The sequence below is a fragment of the Chelmon rostratus genome, chromosome 22 (genome assembly GCF_017976325.1).
Source record: "Chelmon rostratus isolate fCheRos1 chromosome 22, fCheRos1.pri, whole genome shotgun sequence".
NCBI classification, from domain to species: Eukaryota; Metazoa; Chordata; class Actinopteri; order Chaetodontiformes; family Chaetodontidae; genus Chelmon; species Chelmon rostratus.
The window spans coordinates 10,829,881-10,843,736 of record NC_055679.1 but is presented as its reverse complement, the minus strand read 5'-3'; the positions used below and the strand labels follow the sequence as shown (position 1 = coordinate 10,843,736).

Sequence of the window (13,856 nt, the reverse complement as noted above, 5' to 3'; positions counted from 1 at the left end):
CCCATAAAGCAGCTAAGATCACATGCTTTTAAAATCTCCCAACACTGCAGGTGATACTAGCCCCAGTTTGACGTCCATTCTCCCAGCCAGTGATATTAGAAAAAAACAACAACTTTGAAGTAGCTTTAAACAGTGATTATCCTTGATTTAAGCCCTCTGTCTGTGAGCAGTGTGATAAAAATCTGTGTTACTTTGTTGCCTCGTTAATGCAGATTTTTCATGCCCTCCTCATGGTCATGGCCAAGAACAGAGAGAACAGTTTGTCTCATGGCAGCCTGAGCACAGTGGCTGTTTTTTGAGAGTCTGGCATGTGTGCGTGTGTTTGGAACATACTGTCTGTTTTTCCGGGTCTTGGCGTCTTTTCCAAATTGTTTTGGTCCCGAGAGAGCATTGTGCATGTGTGAGTCACATGTCGAATCTCTCTCCGTCTGCGCTGCGCAGGGGTTACGGTGTACAAGGGTGAGCTCTTCCCTCATCGGCCCATTACAAGTTTAGGCTCAGCTGTGATTGGTCCGCTGAGTTTCAGCCGAATCCTGTTGGCCGGCAGCTGTTTCCTTGGTCCCACCCTCTAGCAAACTGCCAACATGTGACTTTGTTTACATTGAGTCTAAAGTTCCATGTTTCGCTGTAAGGTTTTTCCTAAAACGTCTCTCCTCACTCTTCACTTCTCTCTCAGACTTATCTTCTACTAGCTGACGATAGAGCTCAGCAGAGCTTATTAGAGCGGAGGATTCCTCTTAACACACAGGCATACACACAGGGTTTCAGGTGTGTGTACGCGAATGTCGTTAGTTAGGTGAAAGTCATTAGCCAGGTTTACATACAGAATGGTTAATGAGTCTGAGGGGAGCTGGATATGTGTTTTTTTTGCGACAGAGACAGAGGGAGAGAGTGGTCTTAAGGGGCTTTTAAGAAAAACTGCCTCATTTAATCTTGAGCAGACTGGTGTCTTAAGGGATTTCTTTGTTCCTCTCTTGTTCTCATGTCTCTGAATTATCCAACTGGCTGCATTAGCTTGTGCTTGTATGAAAAGTGTTGGAAGTCTCCATGCTGTTGTTATTCCTGACTTAGTCCTGCAAATGGACTCTTCCTGTAAGGTTTTTCTGGGTACTTTATCCATCATCTGGTCAGTTGTTATGTTGTTGCGCTTGAGTCGAAATGTGTCCTAAAGTTACATCCACCTTTCTGTACAAAACTTCAGTTTAATGTGCTCTGTGAAGTTTTCTATGATTGAATGAACAGATAAAGTTTTTATTTTTGTGTGATGCATATGATAATGCCCAGCCCAGCCAGATCCAAGCTGCAGCACATACATTTTCAAACAATACTAAAAAAGGTCGAAAAACAAAGAAAACCAATACAGAACATGTAGTCTTTGATACTGGAGAAATCAGAACATATATTGCTAAAATGTTCCATCTTGTCCACATTTTTCATGGCTTTTGAGACAAAGTTCAAACAACTCTTCTCATTTTTGATTTTTAGGTATTGTTGAGCCTTTTTATTGGAAATGAGTAAATTGATGCTCTTAAATCATTAGTGCGTGTGACCTTATTCCACAAAAGAAGAACAACAACACTCACTCTTCCTCTTTGTACATATTGCCTCAATTGTGCCTAAAGAGTTCACTGTACATGATTAAATGGATGAAATAAACAAAACAGAACGCAGCTTCATTAAAATAACCATTATCTAATTGTGCTGTCAAAACTTACAGTCTGCCTGCAACGCACTGATAAGGTTAGTTACCCTTGTTATCAGACACACACTCTAGTAAGGCCACACACACGTACATAAATACAGCAATACAGAAACCTGTGTATTTGCGTATTTACTGTACTGTGCACTAGTATGGAGTATGTGTGGAATCGTCAGTAGAGCTGAAACAATGAGTCAGTTAATTAATTAGTTGGTCAGGAGAACAATTTGAAGTGGTTTTGACATTTTAATCATTTATCTCGTTGTTAGACAAAAATCCAAAAAGTTGTGTTTCTATGTGAATATTTGCTGCTTGTATTAGTCTTCTATGATCTTAAATTGAATATCTCTGAGCAATGCTACCCTCGTATATGGGGTTGGGTATGAAAGCCATTTGAGTTCACAAGCCTTAAGCAGATATGGACAATATGAGGTTTGTAAGTATACTTAGTAAGAGTCCTCTAAACTTCACCCAAAAGCCAAATGTTTGCTTCGCTAATAGACTAGCGGCCTTTTTAACAGGTTATCAAATCTGTTTAAATACATTTCCGGAGATGTGAAGGTTCCCTCAAGCGTTTCCCAGGAAGACTGGGAACAGTGCTCTGTTGAAGTATGACAGCAACTGGGATAATGATTACTCAACGTGACTGTGGCTCTGTGTCCGACGAGCAGCTAGCCTGGGCCCCGCTGACCTCCAGACCGCTTTAGTCATACATGATGAGGTGTCTCGGAGCCGAGGATGGACACTTCCCAGAGGGATGGGATCATATCCTTCACCACACACACACACTTTCACACAGAGCGAAATGTGACTCCTTAACCTCTGCTGTAATGACTTGTTGGAGGCCGGGCAGGCTGAGTCACGTGTGGCAGACATACTGCATTCATCCCAGTGGAGTGTGTATGTGGGAGTGCCTGAATGTAAGCACATTAGTGTGTTAGGGATAGCCTGCGTTTCCAAGAACCTCAAACTGCCTCACTCCTACAGCCCTTCTGTCTGTAGTATTCGATCTGATTACAGCAACGTCAGCTGAGCAGTTCACAGCCAAACTCTGTGCATCACCTGCTGCTAAACCTCAACACTGCAGCTTTCACAGTCTGGATTGAGTTTAGTGCAGCAGAACAGATGTTTCACTGGAGAAAAGCAGTTTTCTCTGTCTCTCAGGCTGGCAGCTGGTCATTTTTAGTTTTGCTTTTCCTCAAATATCTCCCATAGCTTCCTCTTTATAGCACAACAGTGTGTTTCATTTGGTACCAAACCAGTCAAATGCCAACTATCGGACCCATAGCACCCATATTAAGCAGAAATTGACAGAATGTACCAACTATCTTAAATAAGCACATGTTGCAGTTCTTTAACACACCAGCCTTTCTAAAGGTGGGGAAAATGTGAAGTATTTTAAAGCAGTTTGTGGCTCCAGGGGGAGAAACCTGTCAGTGAAAATTCACAGTCATCCGGGTCATGGTTATACAAGGGCTTCTTCAGAGGACGCTCCTACAATTCTGTCCTTTCATCCCTTCCCACTAGATTTAATAACTATTCAGAGTTGGCCTCATGTGACAACACAGATGATTGTACGCTATGGCCTCAGGTCACTCTAACAACTGCCGTTACACAGCCAGGAACACGCAGGAGGTATCAGTGACCCCACAGAGGTTAAATACCTGAGACTCCCCGTCACTTAGAACTGAAGAAGCCCCTTGGGTGACACCTTTATCCACAGCAAATCCATTTGCCCTTGATTCAACCATCCTTAGACTGCACAAAATCTAATGACTCGCCTCAAGTGATGTCACTTAAACATCAGTTGGGTCTGAGGACAACAAGTTTGAAAAACAAAGAAGTCTGGAAATGCAAAAAACTCTCGGGGTGCAGAGTTTATCAGGCCTCCATATTCCGCTCCTCATTTCTGCTTGAAGCTAGTGCCGCTAATAGCACCACGCATCCAATTCTCCAACCGAACTGTTGGTGGTCGAGCTGTATCGCAGGTCACGTAGGTTCCAGGTTTTGACAAGGGAGAGGAATGTGTGTTATAAAAACATGATATCTCTGGTTCTGCTGCATCGTTTTTGATCCTTTTTTAACAGTTCTTGGACTTTATTGTTTCATGTTCAGGATTAAATACCAACTCTTTTATGATCCTCACATATAATATAAGCTTTCTGTTTAAATGGCCAGGATCATTTCTGTATATACTTTCATGCTTTGCTTGACCACTGACAAGAATGGCGCCAGGTCATGTGAAAACATTTTCATTAATCTAGACTAGTTCAGGGTTTGGTGCACATCCTTTCTATCTCGCTCACAACCTGACTTCACATAAACGAAACCGAGTGCGACTGTGCGGCAGCCTAACAGTAAAAAGGTGGTTTGCAGTGAAAGCGGGGCTGATCATAAATCACTTTAAACGTACAGGTTGTAGGCTAAATGCCTCCCATCCATCTCCACCTCCCTCTCCCTATCTGCATGGTTTCTTCATCATACTGTATGTGTTAACTAAAGCAGAGTGTGTGTGACACACTGTCCCCTATTCCAATATGTCCTGAGAGTGTTTACTGTATTTTACTGCCACACATCTATGTGTGTGTGTATATGTGCACCCATTCAGTGATGGTAGAGGACACCCTGTTGTCCCCCTACACGCACACACAGAGGTGCTCACACCCTTCAAGAATAACCTCACAATCCGCAGCAAGACCGGCAGCATCTGGATTTAAGCTTACACCTACATTACATGCATGCATGGCTACACATGAGAAGCTCTCACTAACACACACACACACACACACACTCACACACACACAAAGACTGCAGAGCACACGTGACCGCTTGGCAGTCACCCAGATACCCTCTGCTCACATCGTATAGGCAATCACTGATGCTCACCATCTCACACACACACACACACACAATCGATGTCAGGTGTCACCTTTATCTCGCTGTTGAAACACTGGATGTAAGAGAATGTGTTGCTACAGTTGCTCGCTTTGAGGTGTGATTGAAACCTGTGTGTGTGTGTGCATGAGTATGTGTGTGTGTGTGTGTGTGTGTCTTACTCTTACTGTACACAGCAGCAGACTGAGATTCGTCCTCATGCATGATTGAGTGCAGTCTGCACACTCGTAAGCAGACGGGCAGATGTCAGACTAACAAACTCCTGCTTTAGGAAGCTGAAAGTGTTGACTGTTCACACACTTTGACTGTGTGAGACACATATGCAAACGTCCACATCACGGTCAACACACACACAGACACACACACAAAGCAGGGAGCATGCAGTTGGAGTGCATTTTGCTGGTGGGCCTTTAAAAATGGGTTAGTCATGCATTATGTATACATCAGGACTTCTCTCCCTCGTTCTGCAGTTCTCTTGTCTATCTCTGTCTCCCCACTTTTTTCTAATTTTCTCACTCTTGCCTCTCTTTTGTTCCTCACCCCCTTCCCCTCCTCCTCGGGAGGAACAGAAAGCACATCTTTTCTACTCACTTCCTTTCAGCAGGAGGGGTATGCGCGAGTGTGTGTGTGTGTGGTGAAGATTGTGTGTCTGCGCTGGCGTTAAATAAATACATAATTAGTGTTTTCATGCATTTTTTTCCACCTCTTTGTTGTGTGTTATCAATTTTGTCCACCTGAATCCACTCACAGCATCACTGCTGTTCAGTGTGTGTGGTGCGCTCGACGTTGCGTGTGGGTCTGTGTGTTTGCGTGTCACTTATGATGAATGACTGAGTATTTATCACAAAGCGCTGGCCATATTAATTCCGTGCCTTGCTCCCCAGCTGTGACAGCTATTGTGTTAAATTGAATTCACACTGTCCGTCCAATCTCCCGCTTATAAATGGAAGATTGGACAGACTGTGTCGACATGTGTTCAATCAAAAATTAGCTGTTTTTTGTTTTCAAAAAATACTCTGATTTAATTTTTGCTTGTTATAAGTCTAATACAGTTAGACAGGAGACTGAAAATTCACACCAGTCAGTGTTGTAATCAGTATTAATTCACTTCTCAGTCTGCTCCTGTATGCACACCCCCTTCTGTTCCTATTGCAATTTTAACATTGAACTTTCCCCAAATTCATATAGACTTGTTAGGATTTTAGGGCCTTTTCACACCTAAAAGTTAGAACCAAGGTCTGCATTGCATAAATTTGATCCAGTTAGTCTTGCTTTTACATTGCAGTTATGCAAGCGCATTAAAGAACCAAAGACCAATGTTTGGCTGTTTGGTCCGGACTGTGGTCTCACACCGAGATTTCACACCTGTGATTTTGGTTCAGACATAGCTGAAAAGTCTGAAAGTACAAAGCAAATGAGGTACTGCAGGTGTGAAAGGGCCCTAAAGTTCTCAACACAGGAGTCCAGACCACCTCAGATAAGTCTGCATCAGTCAAGAGATTATTAATATGATAGAAAAATAATCAAAAGTACACAAAATTCAGTTTATTTTTTGGACTTTTCTTTTCTTCCTTGTGACATACGAGACAGGCAGCTAAATTTGTTTCTAATCACACAATCTGTGAAGGGAAAATTCAATGAAATAAATACATATGAAAGCTTTCACAGGGCGTCACAAGTAGATACGGATCCATTTTAAGGGGCCCTAAGTCAAAAACCACGGCTTTAAACTAACTGTGTGTCTGCTTCTTGTCTTGTCAGAGTTTCCCAGAGTGCGATGAGGAGAGAAGAATAAACGAGGAGGACGACAGAGGAAGGGAAGGAGAGGAGAAGGAGGAAGAGGATGAGAGGAGCAGTGACGAAGGGTTCATGGGAATGACTCCGCTGCTGCAGGCTCACCATGCCATGGAGAGGATGGAGGAGTTTGTACACAAGGTAACAAACACACACACACAGCTGCATGTGTGTTGGTTAACGTTAAAGCCGTTTCATGTGTCTCCGTCCTTTAACGTATCTATACAGATGTTTTGGAGCGCCACACATTTAATTCCACGAGCCACTAAATTCATTATTCTTCCCAAGAGCAATGTTTGCTCAGTTTAACACAACACTAAATAAAACCACACAGTAAAAGAAACCAATAAAACCATAAAAACACAGGTTGGTGTCCTATTCTCAGGTTTATTATTATTTCTTTATTGTTTTATGTTCCACTTTATCTCTTGTACAAGATGTGTTTCATGAGTCTGGGCGCAAACCAAACTGGAAAACGTCCAAGATTCAGTCAATCGTTTGCAGAAATCAACCAGTTGTTTACAGTGTAAAGTTAATTACTGGTGCCTTCTTCTGCCATTTATTTACTCACAAAATGTTTATGGTTTGATGCATTCCACAACAAATTCTGATAAGTCCCTTTATCTCCTGCAGGGGACGGACATTATTATTATTATTATTATTATTATTATTATTGTTGTTGTTGTTGTTGTTGTTGTTGTTGTTGTTGTTGTTATTGTTATTCTGGAAAAGAAGATGAAGAAGTAGGCCACATTTTGAGTTTTAAGTGGCTGCCTGTGAGATGACACTGCTGGAATGTGGACTCACATGAGCGCGCGCACGCACACACACACACACACACACACACACACACACACACAAGTACTGAGAGTCTGCTGAAATTACAACCAGCAGCTTGTAAAGTAGAGAAATGAATCACTGGAGAGAAGCTGTCAGAGGATTCTTTCTCTGCCATATCGAGCTTCACTTTATTTATTTACATCACTTGACCTCGATAGTGTTCATTTGACACTGACACACGCACCATTCACACTCGTGATCACATACTGTACTCCACATCTTCCACTCACATACACACACACATCCTATTTAAAGTGCACTCAGCAAATATCCGACTGCTCCTCATAAGAGACATTTAATTTTAATCAGGAGCCATTTTTTTTTCGTTTTTATTCATGCCAGCCTTCAGGTTGTTTTTCTGAACTTGAATATGGTTGTTTCTGTCTCCGACAGGTGTGGGAGGGCCGGTGGCGCGTCATACCTCACGACGTGCTCCCCGATTGGCTGAAGGACAACGACTTCCTGCTTCACGGCCACAGGCCACCCATGCCTTCGTTCCGCGCCTGCTTCAAGAGCATCTTCAGAATCCACACGGAGACGGGAAACATCTGGACACATCTGCTAGGTAGCACACACACACACACACACACACGCACACCCACTGATGCTCTTATGGCCCAAACAACAGCGCACTCCTGACCTGAGCCCATTCAAGTGAACCTCATCTTAAAAATCAATTCAACCTCACTTCACAAAAATGTTGTAAACTGGTTTATAAACTGAAACAGATGGAGGAAAACACACAGAGTGGATTACAGCCAGGAGTGGGAATACCAGGAATTATTAGTAAGAGAAATACAACTAATGAACGAGCAAAAGAAAGAAGTAGTTAAAGACGCAGGACTTTCTTTCTGTAATCTGTTTCTTCACTCATTCTGCTTTCATCCCTAAGTCCAGCGTCAGAAACCCACACAGGCTTGATAACAAAATCGCAGCAAAGCAGCAAAACCAGATTATTAGCTTTTGTAAGCACTGCAATGTCAAGGGCTGAGCTGCGGGTTTGTGTAATAAAAGAAAAAAAAGTCCTCAAATCCATCAAATCCCGTCGGGCATTACTTTTGATTTTGGGTGAGCGCTTTAGAATTAGTTGGATTTATGTTTAAACCGAGCTGTTTTTGTTTCTACAGTTTGTTTAAGCCAAAGCATTATGTTTCAGTGAAGTGTCTCAACTGTGTGTTTCTGCTCCCACCTAGTGGTTAAACAGCGATACTGTAACCTAATGTGATTGGAGTGATATTATTATATGACCATATTGATGCCGTTTATCCTGTGTTGGTGTGTTTAATTCATGTGTCTCAGCTTTTCAAGTCCAGGTGATGCTGCTGGAGACTTGTTTATTTCTGAGGAACTCAGCAGGGGGCAGCAGTGTTTGTGGGGGGGCTCGATTAATATTTAATTCTCACTCTATCCCCTCGTCTCTCCTTTCTCTACAGGCTGTTTGTTTTTCCTCTGTCTGGGTCTGATGTACATGTTCAGGCCCAACATGTCCTTTGTGGCTCCGGTCCAGGAGAAGGTGGTGATCGGAATGTTTTTCCTGGGGGCCATTCTCTGCCTGTCCTTCTCCTGGCTCTTCCACACCGTCTACTGCCACTCAGAGGGCGTCTCCAGAGTCTTCTCCAAGTAAGACGCACATGTTGTGAACTCCCACACACTGAAGTTACGCCAGCGGGCATCATGTCCTCTACAACCCCCTCTCTGTTTCTGTGTCCAGGCTGGACTACAGCGGGATCGCCTTCCTGATCATGGGCTCGTTCGTCCCCTGGTTGTACTACTCCTTCTACTGCTCCCCTCAGCCCTGCTTCATCTACCTGATAGTGGTGTGCATACTGGGATTGGCCGCCATCACCGTCTCCCAGTGCGACTTCTTCGCCACGCCGCAGTACAGAGGAGTCAGAGCAGGTAGAGTGAGATAGTGACGTAAATTACTTAAGTTGTTACAAAAAAACCCCAAGAAGATCATATTTTATATCTAAATTATTTAGTGCTCCATCAGGATGTCAACACTTTTATACCAACGACTGTAGAAATGGCCAGTTTGGAAGCATTTCATTTGCTCAGCCTGCTGCCTAAATGTATTTTTTTTTCACTGTGATGATGTGTAAATTATGACGACAGACCTTTGAAAACCTGAACTGAAGCTTGGAGTGTAATAAAATGACTTTCGCACTCAGCGCTGTCGTTTGCGTTGATCTTAGCACCTTCACGCACACAGGTGGCGAACACAGCGCAGAATTTAGCCGCTAAAGAACCAGATGCTTCCCTCAGGAGTCGGTAGAGACCAAAACAGAGCTAAAAGAGAGCAAATAATGGGCTCTGATTCATCATATGCTAATGTCGCCACATCTGCTGGATGTGTACTAAAGCAACTGTTACATGTTTGTTCTAACAACTTCACAATGTGCCAATAAGTCGGTGTTTGTTAGATTGCCTGTAAAAAAGTCACCCTCTCTGCATGTGTGTGTGTGTAGGAGTGTTTGTGGGTCTGGGTCTGAGCGGCGTGGTCCCCACCCTGCACTTCGTCATCAGCGAGGGTCTGATCAAAGCCACCACCATGGGTCAGATGGGCTGGCTGTTGCTCATGGCGACACTCTACATCACCGGAGCCTGTCTGTACGCCGCTCGCATCCCCGAGAGGTTCTTCCCCGGCAAGTGTGACATCTGGGTAAGTGGCGAACAAACGCACACACACACACACACACACACACACACACACACACACACACACACTCTGACTGAAGCAAAGCAGGAGCACCTTCTTCGTCACGTCCCTCTCTCTTTGTGTCACTCGTTTCTCTCTCACACACAGTTAATTCACTCTTTCTCTCTCTGTCTGTCTTTCCTAGTTCCACTCCCACCAGCTGTTCCACATCTTGGTGGTCGCGGGGGCTTTCGTTCATTTCCACGGCGTCTCCAACCTGCAGGAGTTTCGCTACACGGCGGGAGCGGGCTGCGCCGAGGACGGCACCCTCTAATACACACACACACGTTCACTCACGTGCGCTTTTCGGGGAGGCGCTGGTTCTGATAATGTGCACAGAATAACACACACACATAAAACCTAAGACATGCACACACACGCTCTCCCCCTCACCCAGACTGACGACTGATCTGGATAGTCTGGCTTGTGCGTAATACACAGGATGTCCCCCCAGGGGGCGCTATTACAAACAACTAAGAGGGTTTTTGTTCTCTTTCTGTCCCTCTCATCTGTCTGTCCACCTCCACCTCCTCCGGCTCCGTTCAGTATAAAACCACTTCCAAGACAAGGTGTGCTTTATAAACCAGTTTTGAGACTCTCTCCAGGAAGTGTGTTCGGAGGGGGCGAAGCATCCAAAATCTCCCTCCAGTAATCCTGCGTTTTCATCCGTGTTGAGTTCAGACATTTAAGAGTTTAATGGTTTGATTTGAAAAGGAAGCTTAATTGTGGCTTAAAAAAAATCTTTTTGGGGTGTTTTTTGCTGAATGTTGTTTTCACACTTGAGAGCGTTCAGACATGAAAGAATAAGTGAGCGGGACACGTCTCTGGATTTCTTCCATGACGGTGAAGGTAGCAGGGGGAGATGTCGGGAAATGGGGCGGGCAGGGGGTTAATAGTCACTTTTAAAAGTAAAAAAAAAAAAAATGATAAAAAAAAACCTTTTCCATGTAAATAAGATTTCTAAATTTTGGGTTATAGATTTGTATGAAATATATATAAAATAAAAGAACAAAAAAATAATAAATAAATATGTTAGAGTAAAGGCGAGGGTGGAGAGGTGTTATACGTACACTTGCTCCAGCAGTGAGGCCGATGGAGAGAACGACACTTTGGTCGGAGGGAAGCGCTTCAAACAACTTCATGTATTCTGTATATGCGAGGGCGAGAGGCGGAGGCGAGGAGGAATGTGACGCACAACGTCCGAATCTTATCAAACAAAACGGCGACTTCAACGCCCGCCGGCGCCCTCGAGTCACTTTTCTGACCTTGAAACCTTGAAATGGTAACGAGGAGGCAGCAGAACGACTGTCCTCTGCTCAGTTTTTTTCTGTTTTCACTGATATTTGCGCTTAAAACCAAATCTCAAGTCAAAACTATCATATATATATATATATTTAAGTAATTATGATTTGTAGCCATTTTTCTGTGACGCGCCCTTCAGTGATTGGCTGAAAAACATCAGGATATTTTTCTAAACGAGGCCCAGAGTCGTTCATGTGTCACTTTGGTAAAACTGCAGTATTATTACAGCACAGATGCAGTCGTAGTCTTCCTCCTCTGTGCTCATATTCACCTCCTCACTGATCAAGGATACTCTGCCTGGAAACACGTTATTTTCTTTTTTGATTGGATTGTATTTTAATTTATCCACTGCTGTTTTTGGTATTATTATATTTGCAAGCTTTAATTTTTTTCTTTTCTGTTATTTATCTGTTGTTTCTCTCATTTGAGGCGAGTCTCTCGCAGCCTAAAAACAGCAAAACAAGTCTGATAAAGTTCATTACTTTAAGCTTCACTTGGAGATTAAAACATTTTTAAAGCTGTGTGTAATTTAGGTTTGCGAGTTCCTATTTGACGGCTGCTTCTTTTGAACAGGAAGTGGAATTCTATCATCACACACGTTTTTCTTTCTTTTCTTCTTCTTCTGTTTTTATCTCATCCAATTTATTTTAATTTATTTCTCTTGGGGAGCGCATAGTGTCTGTCGAAGCACACGTTCCGTTCTGATGGGAGTGTTTGATTGCAATAGACCTTTATATCTGCTGTATTGTTCTAATAAAAAAAAAAAGGTTTTTGGAATCTGTCACTGTGTCTTATTAGCGGTTAGCATGAGCACAACACTGAGCCATGACATCAAAACACGTCATATAATAAGCTGTTATTCCTTTTATTATGATTCGGCATATTTTCCTCCTCAATAGAAAAATATCTGTTTTTTTTTTTTGTTTTTTTTTAAAAAAAAGCTTTTAATGTATTAAATGTTCATTATCAAACAAAGTGCATTTCTTGTTAAAATACAGAATTATAGACGAAAATGAGGTAAAGCCTTCTGATATTAGCAAAAAACACCAAAATTACTTTGCATTTTGTGCAAAAGCTGTATAAACATACTCAGTTTGAAAGACTTGCAACACATTTATTATATACAGATATGGCATTTTTATATATGTTAGCCTGCAAGTATGTATTAAAAATAATATTCTAAAATGTACATATAAGCAGTTAAAATATGCAGAATGCATCGACATTCATGTGTGATTTTATTTTTTGGTGCACTTAAATATAAACATGTTTGATACTTTCAGGTAGAAACAGAGAAAAAAGTTATTTCGTTAAAAAGTTAAAGTTTTGTGACATTTGTTGTGACTGAGCAAACTCCGTGAAGAGAGGTCTCAGTTCATAGGCTCACACCTTGACATGCTGCTCACTCATTGGCTGGGCCGGATGCGGGGGGCGGGCTTTGGCAGGGCGGGATCTCATCAGGTGGATTGGAAACAGCTGAGGATCAGAGGCGATGGCGGCTGTGAGCTCCGCTTGTTGTGCTGTTTGTTTTGTTTTTCGCTGCTTTGAAGCAATGATTTTACGGGTGAACGTCGGAGGCTGAGACGCGGTGGAGCTCAGGCAGCGGGTGGAGGCTGCGGCGGCCTGCGGAGATCATCCATCCTGGAAGTGAGCCTTCATAACCCGCCGGACATCACAGCTTCGGTGAGGGTACCGACACCACACTCAGTTAATAAAGGTCCTGCCGTGAAAACGCGCTTTCAGTAACAGAGTGTGAGTATAATGAGGAAAATGTACTGAAAATATTAATGTAGATTAATAGAAAAGCAGCATTTTAGTGTTGTAGCTGGTTGAGCTGATTTGAGCTACTTCTCCATTATTATGACTAAAACATGATCAGGATGATTGATGATGATAGTTAGAAGCTGATTATCAGTATCAGTTCCAACTGTAGAAACTGTTTGGTAGTTTGTATCAAAACATCATATTTTATAAGCGCTGCATGTTTTGTATGAGAAAAACTGCACTTTGTAAAGTAACTAAAGCTGTGAGATACATGTGGTGAAGTAAGAAGTCCAGTACTGAATGTGGAGTAGAAGCAGAAAAGACTGAAGGAAAAGTACCTCAAATTTGTACTTGCGTACAATAAATGAGTAAATGTATTTAGTTACATTTCACCACAACCCAGCAGACTTTTCCTCATGTTTCCAGATGATTTAGACTTTTAAATGAGTGACATTTCTTATAAAACTATGAAACTTTAACTGATTTTCATCAGATTCATGGCACGCTGCTGTAGTCAATAGTCTGCCAGTTAGGACAAAGCGTACCTCTGATTTTATCTCTGATCCCAAGTCAGTGCTTTGCTGTATTCAGTGTGTGTTTTCTGCATGATGTTTCCTGTCATCAGCTGCTGGGGGGAAAGTCAGCGTAAAGTACAGATTTATGTATGAGTTTGTAATCTCTACGCATAAATCATTTGATAAAAACGTGATTTTAAATCACGTTTTTCACATTTATGAGCACAATAAAACCACACTGTCTGTTTGCTTACGGGGTAAATGAATAGAGAGTCGGGGTAATAGCTCATGTTTTCTGTTTTATGGTTGGACAAATAATCTTCAAGCACACAGTTCTGATTGTGAGATA

At 42.5% G+C, this 13,856-nt stretch overlaps 1 protein-coding gene across 1 annotated transcript in view; it reads left to right on the top strand.

Annotated features, from left to right (window-relative positions):
• The window catches only part of adipor2 (adiponectin receptor 2), a 31,201-nt gene extending 19,198 nt beyond the window's left edge, over window positions 1–12,003 (top strand). The window contains exons 4-9 of the mRNA XM_041963758.1: window positions 6,356–6,529; window positions 7,622–7,793; window positions 8,662–8,848; window positions 8,940–9,127; window positions 9,697–9,890; window positions 10,072–12,003. Of these exons, the coding sequence (XP_041819692.1) occupies window positions 6,356–6,529; window positions 7,622–7,793; window positions 8,662–8,848; window positions 8,940–9,127; window positions 9,697–9,890; window positions 10,072–10,200 (1,044 nt within the window). The 3' untranslated portion in view covers window positions 10,201–12,003. The remainder of the gene's footprint in view (window positions 1–6,355; window positions 6,530–7,621; window positions 7,794–8,661; window positions 8,849–8,939; window positions 9,128–9,696; window positions 9,891–10,071) is intronic.
• The last annotated feature ends 1,853 nt before the right edge of the window (window positions 12,004–13,856 follow it).